This window comes from Crocodylus siamensis, chromosome 6 (assembly GCF_052110815.1).
Source record: "Crocodylus siamensis isolate JL-2025a chromosome 6, ASM5211081v1, whole genome shotgun sequence".
NCBI lineage: Eukaryota > Metazoa > Chordata > Crocodylia > Crocodylidae > Crocodylus > Crocodylus siamensis.
In genome coordinates, this window is record NC_143400.1 from 39,183,723 (window position 1) to 39,203,526 (window position 19,804).

The window sequence follows — 19,804 nt, forward strand, 5'->3', positions numbered from 1 at the left end:
CCTGCACCCGGACTGCCCTGTGGCTCCTCTGCACTCCCACCACTGCCTCACTGGTGGTACAGAGGCAGTGGTAATGGTGGCTGAGAGGAGCTGCAGGGCAGCCTAGGTGCAGGCTCAGAGTGGCTGCAGCAAGAAGGGCCTGACGGGTGGGGGGACACTTTTTCCCCCACACTGAGCAGCAGCCTCTGCTTGGCTGCTACCATTGCTAAGCATGGGTTGATGGTCCAGAGCAGGCACAGGATGGGCTGGGTTGGGTCAGGTCTGTGTGCACAGGTTCTGGCTGGTCCACTCTGGCCAGGACGAGTTTGGAGTGGGCGTGGGGCAGGCAGGAGTCAGGGCTGGGGCTGTGCACTGTTGGCAGTGGTGGGAAGGAGCTGCAGGGCGTGAGGGCTCCAGGCTGTTGCAGCTTTCAGAACTGCCTATGTGGCCTGCAGGCCCAAATAATTGCCCAGCCCTGCTCTAAGGAATGCAAGGAAGCAGAATTAAAAACAACTACCGTCAGATTAGGATCCAAGTTCAAATAAGGGTTTCTTTTAGTATCTGTTAAAAATAAAAAACAATCCTCTCCTATCTCTCTATCTCTTTGTGCATTTGGATCCTAATCTGACGGTAGTTGTTTTTTATTCTGCTTCCTTGCATTCCGTAAATGCTGGTGTTCCTCCATCCTAGTAGAACAGTTCTGCCCAAAGTTTTCAGATTTGACTCATGTGTGAATTAGTTGGATTTTTTTATGAGTAATGAACATGGGCCCAGTTCTTGTTCCTAAAAATGATCAGTTGAGGTCTACATGTGTCTAGAGCTTAGGAGTAACTTAGCTGCTTATAACAACCAATAACCCAGTATGTCTGAAACACAGTAGTGAATATCACTGAACCTGGATTGCTAACATTTTTTGTCCCGTGGATGAGGAGGAATTGGTTTTTAGTTACTCCAAAGATGCTTTGCTGTTCTGTGGTTGGTTAGAAAAATCGCTGTTCCTGGCCATTTTTCTTGTAAGAGCAAGCAGTTCTGGATATTTGCCTGTAGTGTATAATTTTACCAAAGCATTTTCTCTCTCATAAAAATGAGATTAACTTGACAGGATTCATTTTCAGAAAAGTTGGTTCTTACCTAGTTATTTATACCTTCTTGACTCTTTGGAAATAGATGAAATAATAACTTACGGGTTCTTCTGTTTTTCTTTTTTTGATTATGCAGCGGATATAATTTCTACGGTAGAATTTAACCATTCTGGAGAATTACTAGCAACAGGAGACAAAGGAGGTAGAGTTGTCATCTTTCAACAGGAGCAGGAGGTAAGTACCAATGGCTTAAAATGAGTAATGTTAAAATCCTTCCCCTTTATCCTCAAAAGACCTTAGAAGTATGTAACAGGTTGTATGCAAAATGTCCACTTGTAGAGCCACTTATGGGGAGCCCCTTCGAATGGTTATTAGGCACAGATGGTTGCCCTTTGAAGATGCACTAAAACCTGTGTTAAGGATTAGCTGAGAAATGAGGATTGGCCTGAAATGTGTGAGAGACCTAAAATGTCCCTTTCCACTTTGATATCAATCAGAAAAGGCTACTTTAAGGTTATGTCAGTGTTACTTTCTTTACAAGCAAATATCGCGGTAATTTAGCAACAGATATTTTCTTCCAGCCACACCTTACAACCTAAAGATCTTAGTAAGTTCACTTTAGTCCAAAAAGTAAAATGAAGTGGCCATGGAGCTCCGGAAGCGGTGCGGCTGCTTTTACAGTGAGGGAGATCGGACTTGCTGACTGGTGTCAAGAGGCATCAGGCACCCATGCCTTAATTTAATTCTCTTGTCTTCATAGCTTGTGGTAGAAATTTGGATGTTTAGGTCTGTTGCAAAGCTTATCCTTACTGCCCTATAGTTAGCTAACAAATCATTATCCTTTCAACAGACATTACCTCTAAGTTAAGTCTCATGTAGACGGTTGTCCCTGGCATCATGGCTCACAGGACCATTCATTTGTTGGATGTCTTTCCCTCATCTGTGAAACATGTACGACTTAAGCCTAAAGGCTTGCTAATTATTTAAACATATAAAGTAGCACTTCAAATATTCATCCTGTGTCTCACTTCAGATTCATTACTGAATTCTGTGGAATGGTGTGTAAAAACAAGCTTAATCCATTGCAGTGGACCCTGTTTTGCCATTTGCATTGGGGTCTCACAGTGTCAATGTATTCTTAAAAATAGTCTTGCAGTGGAATTGCACTGCAGTTTAGATTTTAAAATACTCTTTCCTGAGGAGTGAGAAGAAGTCACTTTGTACAAATTATACAGTACGCAGATTAGTGAGACTGTCGCTGGTAAATTAATCGCAAGGGTTGAAGTACAGAAGGATCCATTCAGAAAAAGGATGGAGCCCGGTGATTTGGAATAATTCTCAAATGAATGACATTAATACCCCTTTTTTATACAGCCTTTTATTTTTTACCTCAAAGTGTTTTACAAACACTAATAAATTGGTCCTGCCATCATTCATCCAAGGTACTAAAAGTAGTAGATTTGGGAACTAGAAGACTTATGGCACGAGCTTTGTGCTGTAGAAGCTGTGCCAGAGACCAAGGGAAATATTTAATCTATTGGAAGATGTACAAAACACTTAAAAGCAACTAATAGTGATAACTAATTACCAATAGTGATAGTCTTAAGGCAGAACTCTAAGTACCATGAGCACATGGAAGGAAATATATAGAATGTAGGACTAGAACATGTCGTGTCAAACACAGGATCCCTGTAGTTTTTTGAAGCCCTAGGTTTTTTTATTATTGTGCCAACGGAACAGAGCAGGGCATGCAAAAGGTGCCAATCGGTGTGTGACATCCATGTGGTTAGGATTATCTCAGTATAATTTTACCCAGAAGTGAATTGTGCTCCATGCTATGAAAAAATCATAAGTGCACCCCCCCCCCCCCACCCCACCTCCCTTCCCTTCCCCTCCCCTCCCCTCCCCCACAGCCCTTGCTGATCTGTTCTGGGAAAAGTTCCTTCCTGAGGCTTTATTGGATGATGGGTTTATTGTAAGGACAGCAAGACCCAACTACTGAAGCTGAAGCACCAGTGCATCCTGCCCGCTTACACTGTAGCCCATCTTCAATACTGTGTTTCTCAATACTAGAGAAAGGAGGTGAAGAACCCCCAAAAGCAAAGATTAGGCATTCAGGAGATGGGGAATTTGTTTTGGCCTCTGTAGGCAGCCAGCAGAAGCCCTGAAGCATGGGCTCGGTTTTAATTCAACTTGGTTGAAGTAGTCTAATACAGTGGAAGCATCTAATAGAAGCATTGTAGAAGCTCAGGAGGAAGGAAGGTGAACAAGGGAAGGCAACATAATCCACAAAGAGTTGCTACAGCTCCTTGGGTTGCTCTGTCTTACTACATGCACACAAACTATAATTCTGCGTCACCTGAATGAAAGCATGTCCTTCAAAAGACATGAGGCTTGCCCAAGATATCCATTGATTTTGCAAGCCAACCTCCCAAAGCAAACAGCACCAGTGCTCAACTTTCCCTAATGACACAGAGGTTGTCTTGGTTTGAGACCTCTTTCTCTAGCTTCAGCCTCTGTCGTGTGATCCTACCTGCATCAGAGATGAAGTCAAGAAGCCTTGCGCCACTGGGCACCTCATTGTGTTCTGCAAGTGGTCCACACAGTAATCCAGTCTCCTGGCAACACCACCTGGAAATACTGACGAGTCAAATGCCAGGCCTTATCCCAAGCTTTAATGTCTGACTCCAGAATCACAGTTGTCCTATCAGACTGTCCCTTCTGTGATCTTGAAACAACCTTGCATGAAATGATGCCTTGATCGATCAGTCTTTCTTATGATTTTCCTGAAAATACTCAACACCCTCCAAGTTTCAGGGATGTTAGTTGTAGTCATGTTGGTCTAAGGACATAGGCAGACAAGGTTCTTTGGGTAAATGTGTTATCTTTCATTAGACCAACTGAATAGTTGGAAAAATTGTTCTTTGCAAGCTTTTGGGCACAAGCACCCTTCTTCAGGCATAGGGAGTGTCAAACACCAGCCCTCCCATACCTGAAGAAGAGCTTGTGCCCGAAAGCTTGCAAAGAACAATTTTCCAACTATTCAGTTGTTCTAATGAAATATCACGTTTACCCAAAAAACCTTGGTCTGACATACTCATGTGTTCATAACTTTTCATTCTTTTTTGCTGCTAACATATGCAAGTTATGTATCTATTCCTGCACCCATGCTGTTTAATTGATGCTGTTGGTATACTCAGTAGCTCCACTTTCCCTAATGATACCTGCTGCCCCCCAGGAGACCTGCCTTGAGGCATCTTTCTCTGTATCAGGTATACAGTTTAATTTGTGGCTCAATTTAAAATCTGCATACTTCAGATTTCCTATTTTAGAGATTAAATAATCACATAGCGTTTTTCCAGATTCTGAGCAATAGGACTGACTATCCAATAAAGTAGGCTTCTTACTTACCTTCAACAGAATAATGTAGAATCTCTTGATTTAGGAAGCTTTTGTTAGCTCTTTAAAGATAAAGCAGGTCAATGTCAATCTTGTTGTCTTTGCATGGTTCTACTTCGGCAAGTCAGTGCATTCATATTAAAATAGGTAGTCTTTGCATTTTTGTGTGCGCATAGCCATTGGCGAGGCTTATGATTAATTTGTTTTAACTAGCAAAACATTTTCACTTCTGTTGTATTTATTTTAATAGGATGATTATGTTCAGATAGTGAAGTTTCTGAGATGTGTTTGGCTGTATGTTCAGATTTTTTCTACTTAGTTTAATAGCTGACAAGTCGGGCAGCTAACCGTTCAGTCAGAACCAGAGATCAAGCTGCTCATCACAGATACTATTGCAAAACATCTTGCATGCAAACAAAGAGAGTTATTGCAAAGAATCTAAATTTGACCTTACAAAATGTGATTTTTACGTTCTGAGACAGTTGGGAAGAAGTTGCAGCATACCAAGTAAGCAGAATTTTTGAAAGGGGCCTAAATGAATTAGGAGGATGCATCCTGTTGAAAGCTAATGGAACTTGTACTTCTTAAATTACTTAAATATGCTTGAAAATCCCATGCAATGCATCTAGTCAGGATACAGGATAAAGGACTCCTTGTTATCCATTTAGTGCTAGCAATATACAACATTTGCAAGGTGGACTTTGTCTTTATAAGTATTAGTCCTCTCGTTGTCTGGTGGTGGCTGCGGACCGTCTTAAAGGCTAGGAAGGTTAAGTAGAGCATTTGACTCAGAAGTTGTAGAGGGTTTTGGAGTTAGACCCTGGGAATTCTTGGTGGCACAGTTGTGTGTTCAAACCAGCTCTCTTCAGAGAAAGTAAAATAACATTTTCTTCTTTCCCTAATTAATGGTCTTCAGCTAAAGCTCTAGTAGTGTTTTAAAGGTCTACCAAACTTAAAAAAAATACTTTTAGACTAATGTAATTGGGGGTGGGGGGTGGGAAGGTTGACTTGAGTATCACAAAATGAGTCCATTTTTACCTTCCTTAAAGATGCTGTTTCCCTTTAGTACGTTTTCTAGTACTTTTGCTCTGTTTAGTTCTAAAACTTGTAACTCTCAAAAATATCGCACTACTTCCCTAGAGGATTTAGCCCACAGCCTTTGACAGTGCAGGGCCAACCTTTTTGGCAGGTGTGCCACAAATTAGCTCTGCACTCTGCCTAAGTAGCACTCCAGTCTCCTTTCCCTGCCTGATCTGTTGCTTTGCTTCCTTCCCTGTGCTCCCTGCCCAGTTTGCTGCTTTGCTTTCTGTTTTCTGTCCTAGCTGTCTGTCTCCCCTCTGCGATCTGCATGTTGCACACAGAAGCTGTCTGTGTCACTTTTATAGTGGCATCCATAGTGGTGCACACCTGGCCTATGACAACTTACTTTTGTTCAACATCTGAAATTGTCTTTGGCAAATAAATCGCTTTGGTCAGTTGGTGCCATCTAGTGGGGTTTACTTGACTTTTACTTGGGACAAAAAACTTCATAGATAGCAGCATTTGTTTGCTTGGACTTTATAACACAACATTTTGGATGTCCTTACTTCAGTCTTTTAATGACCTTTTCTTGCCTAACTAAAGGACTGAACAGAGATTCTATTTAAGAAGGTGAAGCTCAACTATATGGTGGATTACTATAGTTCTATACTGTAATCTTTTGATGTATAGTAGTATATTTAGGCGTGGCAGAATTTGATAAATCAGTTTTTATTTTCATCTTTTTATTGTTCTCAGGGTGTTTTTGAGAGGGCGGGGTTGTGCAGTAGTTTAAATTTTCAGGGTTGCATTCCTGGCCCAAAGTGGGAAGCTGTTCCCTATTCCCTTAAGGGTGAGTCCCATCTGGTAGGCACCAGAGCCTTGGTGGCCACAGCATCCTGCCCCACTAGGCAGCTCAGCGGCAGTGGCTGGGCCCTAGGGGCACCCTTGCACACCCTGCCCTGATCATGCTGCCTCATCCCATGTTCCTAGAGCAGCCTAACCCCTCTGCGATTGGGATGGGGGCCAACTCAGTCTGGCGCACACAATCCTAGAGCAGGGGTCAGCAACCCCTGTTACGTGTGCCAAGTGTGGCATGCAAGGCCATTTTGCTTGTCACCCCACTGCCAGCCCAGGCTCTGAGCAGCTGCTGCCAGAGTCTTCCTGCGTTGGGATTCATGGGCTTGGGGGGCAGTGAAAACTCCAAAAATGGAGCTTGTAGGATTTGGATCTCACCCTCTCAGAAAATCAGGAGTCCTGGAAAAGGTCTCGTCTTTTAGCTTATTAAGAAATTGGGTTGTGCCTCAGGAGATTTAGATACCTTTCCCAGCTCTACACAAATTGTCTTTTTGCCTTGGGCAAGTCATTAAGTGTGTGTCATTAAGATAGACAAATTATACTGAGTTGGGGGCTAAAGGGACATAGTATGCATTTGTTGATTAGTCTTAACTGTTTCTTGCATCCACTAGTGACAGCTAACCTTGGCAGTTGTTTCATTCAGGGGCATACAGCCCTGGTTTAGCTTCCGCCTTCCGTGGGACAAAGTAGACGCACACAACTTACTATGGCTCTGGTGATGCTGATTTTGGTATAATTTGGTCTGCATCTTTATCTTGCTTTCTCCCATCTGTAGAATGGAAATAGTGCTTCAGTTTTATTTGAACGGTATAGATCAGTGGTTGTTAACAGGGGTACACCTACCCCTAAGGATACTTAAAAAGATGGTAGGGCAAGTGGGGGGGCTCCCACTGCTGCATGCACCCTGGTGAAGGCCTGAGGGCCACGTGCTCCTCCCAGACCCCCGATCTGTGCATGGGGCGGAGGCAGCTGCTGCTGTGCACTGGGCTTTGTGCACCACTGCAGCTGTCCTGGGAGCAGTGCAGTGTCATGTGCATCCTGCTGCTGGGCTGCACCATGCCCTGCCCCCTGCCTGCCTGGTGGCGGGATGCACGTGGCATTGCATCACTCCTGGGGCAGCTGCAGCAGCATGCAAAGCCTAGTGCAGCCAACTTTGCCTCATGCACAGATTGGGGGAAGGGGGGCATGTGCTCCCTGGGCCTCCATCGGGGTGTGTGCAGTGGTGGGAGCCCCCCGCCCCCTGGATTTGCTGCTCAGCTCCGATTTTCATGTCCCATGACCCAGCCCAGCTGAGACCCTATTCACACCAGCCCCTGCCCCTGTCTGTGTCCCACTCACTCCCTTACTTGCGGGGGGGCCTTGATCTGCCTCCCCCCATAATTTCCCCTCCCCCACAGACTTGCCTGCTGGGGGCACACATGCTCAGCCCCTCCCCCCCAAATAATTTTAATATAAAGGGGTACATGAGCTGAAACTGAGACAGAAGGGGTACACTTGTTAAAAAAGGCTGAAAACACCTGTAGATAAATTTGCTTTGTGCTCCAGAATTGCACTCTGAGCACCAGTGAGATGGCCAGTAGCACAAAACTCGCAGTAGAGGTTTGAGTGCATGTATTTATACAATACATAATGCATTATGAAAATCGATTAAAAAAATAAAGTAAAACTCACTATAACACCTGGCATCTTTGGTTAGAGATGCTTGGTGCATGTGGACCTGTGTATATAATAAATCTAAAGAAGAAGAGGTTATCTACAGAAGAACTGTTGTATTAGTTCACGTAAGCATAGGTTATTCGAAAATGCTTTACAAATTGTACGTGTATAGTGGATATGATCCATGTATATAGTTGCATATGCCTGTGTAACCTCATGTACCCACTGAAATGCTGCCGTCTCTGTTGGAATGTGGCATCTGTTTATCACATGAAAGCAAGCCAATATGACAGAACCCCGAGAGAGGAAATAATACTTTATCCACTTGACACACAGCACTAAGTTCCTTCTTTCTACAAAAGCCAGAATAAACTATAGGTGTGGCACAATACTCTGATGTAAAATTTTATTTTTAAGGCATTTCTTTTGATGCTTGTGGCTATAGTCTGAACAAAAAAAGGTCCAGCCTTCCCTTAAATTATAAGCGTAACATGCATGAGGAAAGCTTTACAAAAATGAAATAATTATGGGGCCAGCAGTGATTGTTCTAGAAGGTATTTTGGGGTGAGGCAAAGGGGGAAAAATCTGGGCAACAGTGGAGTCGCTCAATAGGAAGGGAGTAACAAGTTCACTGGTTGAGAGCTCATCATGCCAAAAGCATGACAGCTGCTGGCAGAGGAGGGGGGTGGCTGCACCCTCTGGAAGTGGGTGGGATTACAGACGCATGTAAGAAAATAAAATAAAACTTCGGACAGTTTCCACAAAATGAGGGTCTACACAATGATTGTTTTTGAAACTGTGCCAGTTGCTCCCTGGTTCCCATCCCTACAGTGGCAGTTGAAGAACAAGGTCCTCAATACAAGAATAGGTTTAAGAAATTGTTGCCTGAGGCATGAGTTTCAGCAGGGAGAGCAGAATCTGCATAAGACTTGATGCTTCACATTATTCCAAGTTGCTTTACCATCTGAGAGGAGGCCTGACCAGCTCTCAATCGCATCTCTGACTTAAATAGTAAACCTGTTTAGGCTAGAGGTAGGAGGAGCCTTACTGTATTTTTTTTTTTTCCTAGGGCAGCTTTATGAAAGGGGAGCAAGGAATCTTTAGAACAGGAATTGGGACCAGTAAGAAACTGAGAAGCTAATTCACACAAACAGATCTTCTCTTCTGGCTTGTACATTGGTTGTGTTTGACATTCCAGCAACTTGTAATGTAGCAGGCTAATCTTCCCCATGGTTTGCAGGTTTTATTTCTGAGGAGATGACCAACTGTAGGGGTCTGGTGGGATTTTAGTCCTGTTACAGAAGTATTAAAGCATTTGTATATGTTTAAGGACTTCTGGCATTCTGCACATAAGTCATCTTGAAGTTTTTGGGGGTTTTTTCAAGTTGCTATAGTGGCATGGAGGCTGACTTTTTTTTTAAATAACTATTTAGTAATTCAGATGATTGAAAGGATTATTCTCAAATTATACATGGTGATTACTTGGAAACAAAAAATGGAGGCGGTAAATGGGAATAAAAGGGGGTGGGGGTTAAGTCACAGTTTTACAAGCCTAACTGTCTTTCTGGAGCATCAAAAGCAACAATGCCCATGTAAGGGTCTTGAATCTGAGAGTCTCAGAAGCCTTTTAAGGTGGATAAATCCTATGGCATCCATTCTACAGATTTGGAAAAATGGGATATCTCTGTGGTCTCTGGGTTTCTACACAAAGATGGGTAAAGACAAATAGTCTGACCATCAGACTCCAGTGTAGGTACGTTTTGCGTTTAACCCTCGCCTGTTATATTAGTACGCATTGGATGTCTCTACACGTATTAATTTCACACAATAAACTCTGGTGTAGTTCGCACCAGAATTTATTGCTCCCAGGCACAGCATTTACATGTATACCCAGAACCATGGCAGGTTGGGCTGGGGCAGCATAGCCTTGGCTGGCAGAGGGCCTGGGGTGCCAGCCTGCCAGCCTGGAGCTGCTCTCCCCTGGGTGGATATACTGTGGAGGGGCTGGCTGGGGCATGAGGGTACTATAGTGTGGGGCTAGCTGGCCGGCAGCATCTGCACTGTAACATCCTTGTGCCGGAGCCCCATCACTGTCTACACGTGCATTTGGCCACATGTAGCTACTCTGCTGTAGGACAGTACTTATCAGGCAGCACTATCCTACAGCAGAGTTAATTAGTTTACTGTGGCTTAATAGTGCTGCATGTGTAGACAGTGACTCTTTACTGAGGAACTAATTAGTCAGCTCCACAGTACAGCATCTTGTGTAGATGCGCCCATTGTACGTGCCGTGTATCTTGGTCAACCAATTTTCTGAAACAATTTTTTTTTTCTCTCTGTCTGGCCCCCCCCCCTTTTTTTTTCTTGTAAAGAACAAAACCCAGGCTCACAGCAGAGGAGAATATAATGTTTACAGTACCTTTCAAAGCCATGAACCAGAGTTTGACTACTTGAAAAGTTTAGAAATTGAAGAAAAAATCAACAAAATTAGGTGGTTACCCCAGAAAAATGCTGCTCAGTTTTTATTATCTACAAATGGTAAGGGTTTTTTTTGTTTGTTTGTTTGTTTTTTTATTTTAAAAAAATTTCAAAATGTATACATGGAGCCTGTGAATGTTCATTCTATGTCCCCATACAAAGCCCTACTATTTATTTCTCCTTGCTGCTTTTATGGCATGCTCAGCTCTCCCAAACATAAATGTGGCTTTTTTTAACTTAAAATCTTAAAAAATTATGACTCCAGTCTATGTATGAGATGCTTTATGTTAGGAGGAGAGTTTCTGCCAGGTCCTGTTGAGATCAACTTAGGTCAGTAAGGATGACAGTTATTAAATATCAGTTTACACATAATTAATTTATGCTTGGCTTAACTATCTCTAGGCATTCAGAATGTTTTTAACAGTAACAAAATTTTGTGGAGTGGATTGAACTAGTGTGAAGGATATATTTTAAAAAGCTTAGAAAATCCTGCAAAGCCTGTGTAAGGACTTTGCTATACACAAGATGTACTTTGGCCCATTTGAAGCAGTGCCTCCCATCCTCCCACTTAGATGTTGTTCTGATAACCAAACTCCTGTATAGCACCTTTATGCTATTCCTGTACAGGAGTGGGAAAGAACTATGTTGACAGAGTACATTCTTGCACTAATATAACATCCTATACGTGCATTTTGATGAACAGTAGCTTATTTTTACTGTGTGTTAAAGTGTCACCTAAAAAACCATGCGATGACACTAATACACAGTAAAATAGCTGGACTGGTACAGAAAGTGTTTAGACCCATTTTTGAGCTTTTTACTTAACCAGTTCACTTGAATGTTAACTGCAAACTGAGGTATCATTCACATCTGATAAATATGCATCTTGAAGCACGATCTTTTAAGCTCTTCTTTAGGTGGGATCTAGGCAAGGTAATTTTAGACGCTTTGGAGTATGAATATTAGTAGCCTAAAAACAATGTTGTGAACAGACAGTGGCATCTAGACTCTTTATTTTAATCTTGAACAATGCTTTAATTTCAGATAAAACAATAAAGTTATGGAAAATCAGTGAAAGGGACAAAAGACCAGAGGGCTATAACTTGAAGGAAGAGGATGGGCGATATAGGGACCCCACTACGGTTACAACACTACGGGTAAGTAGCTTGTTTTAGCCCTCAGATGCCTCTGGGGCTCCCTCTGCCCCTGCCAGGACAGCTAATGATTAACCATATTGTAGTGTTTGGAACCTGAGGCAGACTGAGGTAAGTGGCTAAGGCAGGGGCGGGCAATTCTTTTGGGTGGAGGGCTGCTTACCAAGTTTTGGCAAGCTGTTGAGGGCTGCATGGGTAGCCCCACCCCTTGACAGGTGCCCCACCCCCTGGTTGCCACCTTGGGACCAGAAGTCCCACCTTCTAACCTCTTACTTTTGCCACCAGAAGTCCCTCTCCTTGGCCCTGGAAGTACTCCTTTGGGGAAGAGGGTATGCCATCTTAGAACCAGAAAAAACCTCCACCAAATTATATACTAAAAATCAAACGCCCATAATATATTTTATTTAATTTGAAAAAAATGTTTTTGTCCTGATTTGTGTGCGATTGTGCTGTATATGTAGAAGGGATTGCATAATAGCTCAAAATGCAGTCTTACTGTTGTATAGTGTATGAGGGGTGTGGTGGGGTATGGGTGGGTGTGGGTTTTGTGGGGATGTCTTGGATGTGGTATGTGTGGTATTTGTGGGGGATGTGATTGTGTGTGGGGGAGGATGTGGCTGTGGGATTTGCGGGGAAGGGTTTGAGGGTATGTGGAGTGTGCGTGGGAGCCCCCTGCATTCACCCCCCTGAGCTAGTCAGCACCCACCCCCACCCTGCAACAGCCCAGAGCCTGGGTGTCCTGGCGCTTCCCTGCTACTGCCAGCAGTTTATAGCCACAGCGCACCCTACACTTGCTCTACACCAGCCTGGTACCTGGGCATGCAGTGGCAGTGGTGGGAACCAGCACATGCAGCCACGACCCTGCGTGCTCTGTGCCAGCTCTGGGCTTGCCCATTGGGGCTGAGCAGCAGCAACTGGGCAGAAACTGCTGCTCAGTGTGGTAAAAAGCAGACCCGTCCCCTCACTGTCACCTGGCAGTTTTTGCTGCGGCTGCCTGGAGCCTGTGCTGTGCCAACTTGCCCTGAAGTTCCTTTACTGCCACCTCTGGGCTGCCCAGTATGGCAGCAGTGACAGTGTGGAGGTGAAGGAGCTGCACCACAGCCTGGTGTGGTGGCTGCAGCCAAAACTGCCTGGCGATGGCAAGAGGGGAGGGGCTGCTTTCCACTGTGCTGAGTAGCACAGTGTTGCTGGTGCTGAGTGCCAACGGGTGAGCCTGGCACTAGTGCGGGGCCCAAGCTGAGCACTGGCAGCATGGGATAAACTGCTGCTCAGTGCAGGGGGAAAGCAGCCTTTCCCCCTCCCACTGCTGGTGCTTCCTGGGTCCTGCCATGGCTTTCCGTAAGTCCTACTGCCAGGCGTGACCCCCCCCTCTCCCCCCGGTCCTGTCCCACCCCCGCCTCTGCCTAGCAGAGACTTCCTGCCTGGGACCATGGTACAGCCCCTTGGAGTCTGTGTAGGGATGTCCTGCATTGCCTGGGCTTCCTTGATGGGGTTGCCCAGAGGCAGTTGTGACACGGTGGAGACGCAGGAGAGCCACACAGGCTCTAAGCAGCTGCACCAGAAAGTGCTGGGAGGGGGAGGGACGCTTCCCCTATGCTAAGCAGCAGTTTGTTGCCTGCTATGGCCTCTCAGCCCAGACGGGTGAGCGTGGGGCGTGCAAGGTCGTGGCTGGGCGTGCTGGTCCCTGCCTGTACTGTGGGGCTGAAGCAGGCGGAAACCAGCGACAGCAGGATGGCACCACTAGGCCCACACTGGTACACCAGGGCCAGTGCCCTTAGGGCCCAGAGAGGGGCGGCAGGAGCACAGGGTCCCAGCTGGCAGGGGCTCTGTGGAGCTGAGTCAGCTCTCCTCTGTCCCTGCTGGTGCAGCCCAGCCCAACTCCATAGATCCCTGCCAGGCCTCACTCCTGCCACCCCGCTCTGGGCCCCGCCAGTGCTGGCCCTGGGACACAAATACGAGCCCCTTGCTCCTGCATACCTGTTTGCTGCCACTGCCCCCCCCACCGCCACTTTCCTGCCCACTCGCCTCCTGCTTCTGCCCCACATGGTTTTCAGCTTCATGGCTGGACCTCAGGACTCAGCAGGAGCTGGTGCAGGTCCCAAGGACTGGGGCAATCACCTGCGGTTCTCCCTTCCTCCTCTCGCCTCCCCCTCACTCCCCGCTCTTACCTGAATTTCCCACCCCAGTGCAGGGAGGCATGAAGAGCCCCATGGTCCCAGGCAGGAAGCCTCTGCTAGGCAGGGGTGGGGCCATGCTGTTGTAGGGTCCTGCCATGGCTTCCCCTGAGTCCTACTGCCCCTGGCTCCTGTCACCTTTTAACAGGAAGCCAAGGGCAAATTAATAGTAATGTTCTAAATTTTTAGGAGCCCCACAGGCTGGATCAAATGGCCTGACGGGCCAGCTATGGCCCACAGGCATTATTTTGTCCACCCCTGGGCTAAGGTAGGTGTACAGCTTAGCAGAGAACAGAACTCAAAATATCTGGATCCCTGTCCCAGCCATCACTAGACAAATAACGTGAACATTTTTCTGCGATACCCTGTATATTGTGCAGTATGCCTGTCATGCAGGGGACCTTGAAGCCCCTCCAGGAATCATCACCTTTGTTAGTTAGCCTTGTGTAGTTTCATGGTACGCTGTAAGAACAGTCATGTCTATACATATTTATCTCTATTGTATACAAAGCTTGGATTTTTGCCTCCTTTCATATATTACAGGTGCCAGTATTCAGGCCCATGGATCTTATGGTCGAAGCCAGTCCACGAAGGATATTTGCCAATGCTCACACGTATCACATCAACTCTATCTCCATTAATAGTGATTATGAAACATACCTATCTGCAGATGACTTGCGGATTAATCTCTGGCACCTAGAAATTACAGACAGAAGTTTTAGTATCTTTTTCACCATTTTTTGTTTGATTTACCCCTTTTGGTTCAAGCAGAGGTTGTTAATTTTCTTCTTTTTCTCTTGACATGTTTATGTATTTGACACTTTTTTCTCTTTCTTACGTAATTCTCACTAATATTTATAAAGGTTGTTGCTGTAGGAATTTTGATAACAAGATCATATTGGGGCAACATGAGGAGTATTGGATTCAGATTGATCATAGGATACTCTGCTTTAAATGGATTTCAGATAAGTGCAGTTTGCATAATTACTTAGCTGTATTAATGAAGTATATTCATCCCCCTTTAATAGGGAGCAGGGACTGGTCAAGTTACAGGTCTCAGAGGTCCTAGGGTGGGGAAGGAGAAGAAAATTGCTGAACTTCAGATTCTTGTAGGAAAGCACTAGCTTTCCCACAAGCTGGTGTGTGTAAAAGTAATAGAAGGCAACATAATATTCTGTAGAGTAAAAATGAAACAATAGATGTGCTTCAAATGATTTGTTTAGATTCTGAAATTTGACTCGGCATTTAGCTTATGTATTAAAAGCATGTTTATTTGCTACTGTTCCCTAGCTAATAGATGAGTAATTTTAAAGGGACTGTTCATGTTGCCCTGTGTGTATAGACTAGTTTTACAGACGATTAGAATAACACTTTTGAATACTTTAAATAGACATGGAGATTGTGAACTGTTCAAAGTCACATAAGGTGTCTCTGGCTCAGCTTGGGGACAGAACCCAGGTTCCTGTTCCCAGGTTTCAGTCATTCCCCTTCTCTTGATTACTTAGTAAATACATGTATAGATGAAAATTGTATACTAAACAATTGAAGAGAACATACCTTAATGAATGCTTTCTAGATATTGTAGATATAAAGCCTGCCAATATGGAAGAGCTGACAGAGGTCATAACAGCTGCTGAGTTCCACCCAAATAGCTGTAACACGTTTGTATACAGCAGCAGTAAAGGAACAATCCGTCTGTGCGACATGAGAGCGTCAGCACTCTGTGACAGACATTCAAAATGTGAGTTTTACTTGCCATGGTTGCTGATTTCTTTTCCTTTCCTTTTTAAGTGTTTAGCATCTCGCTACTGAAGTAAGCTAAGCATCAATTACAGTAAACTAAAGCTCTATTAATAAATTGCCTGTTTAATGAACTTGAGAAAATTCATTTAAAACCTTAATAGGTGTTGGAGGGTTACCTTTCTAATTGAACGAAAACAGAAATATGTTAAAGTAACATAAATGTCATGGGGGCTGGCTGGCTGAGAGGTTTAGAACTAGCTAATCCCAACTCCAGTCTATAATTGATGCTAGAGACTTTGCATGCAAATTTCAGCCCCATCCTGGATATTTTATTCGGGACTGAGCTGTAAGTGGCTCTGTTCCAATAAATTTTTTGCTTCAGGATAGTCAGTACATTTGCAGAACTTTACTGTTGTGAGAGATTGCACATGATGGTAGCAAGCTATTTTGCTTGCTACAGCCACTGCATTATAAGCATCTAATCACTTTTGTTGGGTATACCCTGGATTGGAAGGGACATCCATCCTATACTTAAGAGATGGATTTCCATAGTCCAGCAATCTTACATCTAATGTCTTAATGTATCAAGCATTGTTGGTATCACACAATTACTTGCTGATACTTGACACTTTTCTTTACCACAAATAAAAGTAGTAAATACTGTACATAGCTGTTTATACACATTTAAGATGTCTTTGGCAGCATACTTTATGGTGATCAGTTCTGTTCATCTGGTCATTTAGCAGCACCTCCTGTGTTACCAAGCAAGCCATCTGAAACTAGGGGTATGCTTTACTGGGAAATGGGAGATTACTCATCAGTCAATTCACGTAAAATACTGACCCAAAACCATTTGAAATGTTTCCAATATGCATATACCAGTTAGTTTTTGTTGATGTTCCACACTGCATAGTGCATAACATTTTAGAGAAGATGTATTGTGCCACTCATCATGCCTGTTTCTTCCTACCAGTGTTTGAAGAACCAGAAGACCCTAGCAACAGATCTTTTTTCTCTGAAATCATCTCTTCCATATCTGATGTCAAATTCAGCCACAGCGGTCGATATATGATGACTAGAGATTATCTATCAGTTAAGATCTGGGATTTAAATATGGAAAACAGACCTGTGGAAACATACCAGGTATTCTGTTTCATACAATGGTATTGCGAACGCTGAAATAATTTAATGTGTTGCATGTGGCCATTATGCAGCAGTTGGAACTTGGCATACCAACACCCCCACATTTTATATAGAGATGCACAGTTTTTTCCCTTGCAGTATGACTGTAGGGTCAAGACTGATGTTTGGACATGTAAAAAGACGTACAAAAAACTAGAGCTCTTGGGCACGTAAAATGCACTTCCTCCTGAACATGGAACTCAGAAGGTGCTTTGACATCTCACTCGTGAGGTAGCTTCACAATGCCAAGTGAAAGACCTAAGTTCATAACTCCTTAAGATTACTTAGTAACATTAATAGAAAAAAATCATGTTCTTGAAAATAGATATTGAATACATCTGATTGACGCTTTTGTGTTGGTGTGCTTGTTGTTTTTCCTCCAGGTGCATGAATACCTCAGAAGTAAACTTTGTTCACTGTATGAGAATGACTGCATTTTTGACAAATTTGAGTGCTGTTGGAATGGATCAGATAGGCAAGTGTAACTTCCTTTTTTTAAAAAAAAAAAAAAAATGTACATATTGAAACTTGTAGCTTTGAGGGTAAGTAGGGGCTACATTTCCCTTCTGACATGAGGCAGTCCAAATACAGACGCTTCTGTTTTGCGGTTTTAAAAGCTAAAGTTATGTATGCTTGTTCCTAATAACGAGCTTTCCTTTCTGGTTTTGTCTTTTGTGTCCATACAGTGTCTTCATATAGGCCCCAGTCTTGCAATCTGATCTCTATGGGAATGAAAGTTTGCTTATGCAGACCAATTGCTGGATGGACTTCTTGAATGTTCTTCACAGTGGGGGGCCATATTTTGTTCTACAGGACACAGAGTGTATTTTGGAAGCTATGCTAGGGTTTTTTTATTTTAAAATCTGTCTTTTTGTCAAGAGAGGAAAGTAAACAGAGCTCTCTAGGAATTCTGTTTCTTCATGAATTTTCAAGCTTACTTTCTTAAAGCCGGCTAACCACTCAGTTATACCACTGAGAATATAGCAGTTGTTTGAGTACTGTTTGTGCTTTAACTGCTCTTTTGTAAAATGGGAGCCAGCTCACTGTGTCCCATATGTGTGATGCTATTAACAGAGTATCTCATTACCAAATATCCTGGGTATCTTTTAAATTTGTTTGCCTTGTTAAAAATCTCGGTGTTTCAGTGTGAGAAGGTCTTCAGATGGCTGTCCCCTAAGAGGTTATGTTGGAAAATGGGGAGAAGTTAGTTTCTAAACTTGGGCAATCCTAGCCACCTGGTTTTGGGTTGCCTTAGGGGTCAAGTTTTTTGTGATGTGTGGAGCACCTCATAGAATTGGCTCACAGCCACTCAGTGTTTGGGTCTCAAAGTATGAAACAAGTCATCTTTTTATGGAGCAGTAGGGCAGTATTGCATTTAAATGCCTTGAGCAGTAAGGCAGTATTGCATTTAAATGCTGGTTACATTTTTAGAAATTAGCTAATGTTTTTCTGACATGGTGATTTGTGTAGGGCTAGGAATATGGAATGCTAATTGGTTAGGAAACCTTTTGGTACAGCTAGAGTTTTGTATTCTTCTAAATGGTATGGTTACTTCATAAGTCAGTGACAGACTTACATGGCAAGAACAACAAATTAAATTAATGATTGGTTGTGTGTTCAAATTTGCACTCTACCTGTAGCTTTTTTTGGCTTTTTCGGGGAGAGATGTGTTCAGGCAAGTGGAATTCTATTTGAGGCTAAGGCCTTAGTCTTGTAAGATGATGACTTTTACAGGATCAGGCCCACAATGATCAGTGCTTGTTTCCTTACTGTTGGAAGCCCAAAAGTGGCAAAATGGCCAGAACATGGGATGGGAAGGCAGTATTTTGTGTTCTTGTGGTTAAGGTGTTGGACTGGGAGTTGGGGAGATAGATAAGCTGTTAAGTTCCCAACTTTGTCAAACTCTCCCTGTGGATCATATGGTAGCCACTTGCCTTCTCTATTTGGAGTGTAAGCTGTTAGGGCTAGAAATGTGTTTTCTCTTTGCATGTGGAAACCCAATCCCAGCTGGGGCTTCTGGGTGATATTGTAATACAGTCCTTTGCCCTTGCCATTGTTCCTTTCTTAATTGTTATTTTTCCTCCCTCGTTGATAGTGTTGTCATGACAGGATCTTACAACAACTTCTTCAGAATGTTTGACAGAAACACAAAGCGAGACATCACCTTAGAAGCGTCACGGGAAAACAATAAACCCCGCACTGTTTTGAAGCCGCGCAAAGTCTGTGCAAGTGGCAAACGGAAGAAGGATGAAATTAGTGTTGACAGCCTAGACTTCAACAAGAAGATACTCCATACAGCCTGGCATCCCAAGGAAAATATCATTGCTGTAGCTACTACAAACAACTTGTATATATTTCAGGACAAGATGAATTAGGGTTGGCATTCCTAACAGAAGAGTCCACTTCCTGCATAGTTGAGATAGTTGAATCTAGCATTTGTACCTGTAAACGAAAGAATGAGAGAGGTCCATTGTGGCACCCCTTTCCAGTGTTTAAAAATGTGCCATATGACAACACATTTTGATAGCTACATGGAGGAAGCTCTGTTGATCCATCACTGTTTTTCCCCATGTCTGCTAGCCATTTAGGTGAGGGTAGGGCACTTTGTAATTTAATGACTACTTGCACCATCTTGCCTAATGGACTAGATTGGACTGTATCAACATTGGTTTACTCCACTTTTTATGCCTTCCATTGTGATGAAGTCAAACACACAGGGAAAGCCTTCAGTTATGCTATGGGATTTAATTGTGTAACCTCATTACTGTATCATTTGTGGCCCTTTTTTTTATTAAATACAGCTCATTCTTGCTGTGGCTTGTAGCATTCCTCCTTCTGACCTCCTGGACTCCCCTTTTTTCCCTTTCATCCCCCTCCACCCAGCCCTGGTGGTGGTGTATAGGAAAAAACAAAACAAAGCACATGAAATGGGTCAGTTTGGGGTCAGTGGTAAAGGGGGTCTGTGTTGAGAACAAATGTTTTAATAAACAGTTGACTGTAATCACTCCTTGCCGTGTCTGGCACCAAAAACAAAAAAATAAGGAAACAAAACTACTGAATAAAAGTGACAAAGAATGGAGAA

The 19,804-nt window shown here is 43.6% G+C and overlaps 1 protein-coding gene across 2 annotated transcripts in view; it reads left to right on the forward strand.

The window, feature by feature from the left end:
* The window catches only part of PPP2R2A (protein phosphatase 2 regulatory subunit Balpha), a 66,567-nt gene extending 46,763 nt beyond the window's left edge, over window positions 1-19,804 (forward strand). For both annotated transcript variants that reach the window (XM_090054456.1, XM_090054455.1), the window contains exons 3-10: window positions 1,198-1,295; window positions 10,364-10,529; window positions 11,514-11,626; window positions 14,341-14,518; window positions 15,374-15,538; window positions 16,514-16,683; window positions 17,106-17,197; window positions 18,818-19,804. In XM_090054456.1, the coding sequence (XP_089910582.1) occupies window positions 1,198-1,295; window positions 10,364-10,529; window positions 11,514-11,626; window positions 14,341-14,518; window positions 15,374-15,538; window positions 16,514-16,683; window positions 17,106-17,197; window positions 18,818-19,097 (1,262 nt within the window). In that variant the 3' untranslated portion in view covers window positions 19,098-19,804. The remainder of the gene's footprint in view (window positions 1-1,197; window positions 1,296-10,363; window positions 10,530-11,513; window positions 11,627-14,340; window positions 14,519-15,373; window positions 15,539-16,513; window positions 16,684-17,105; window positions 17,198-18,817) is intronic.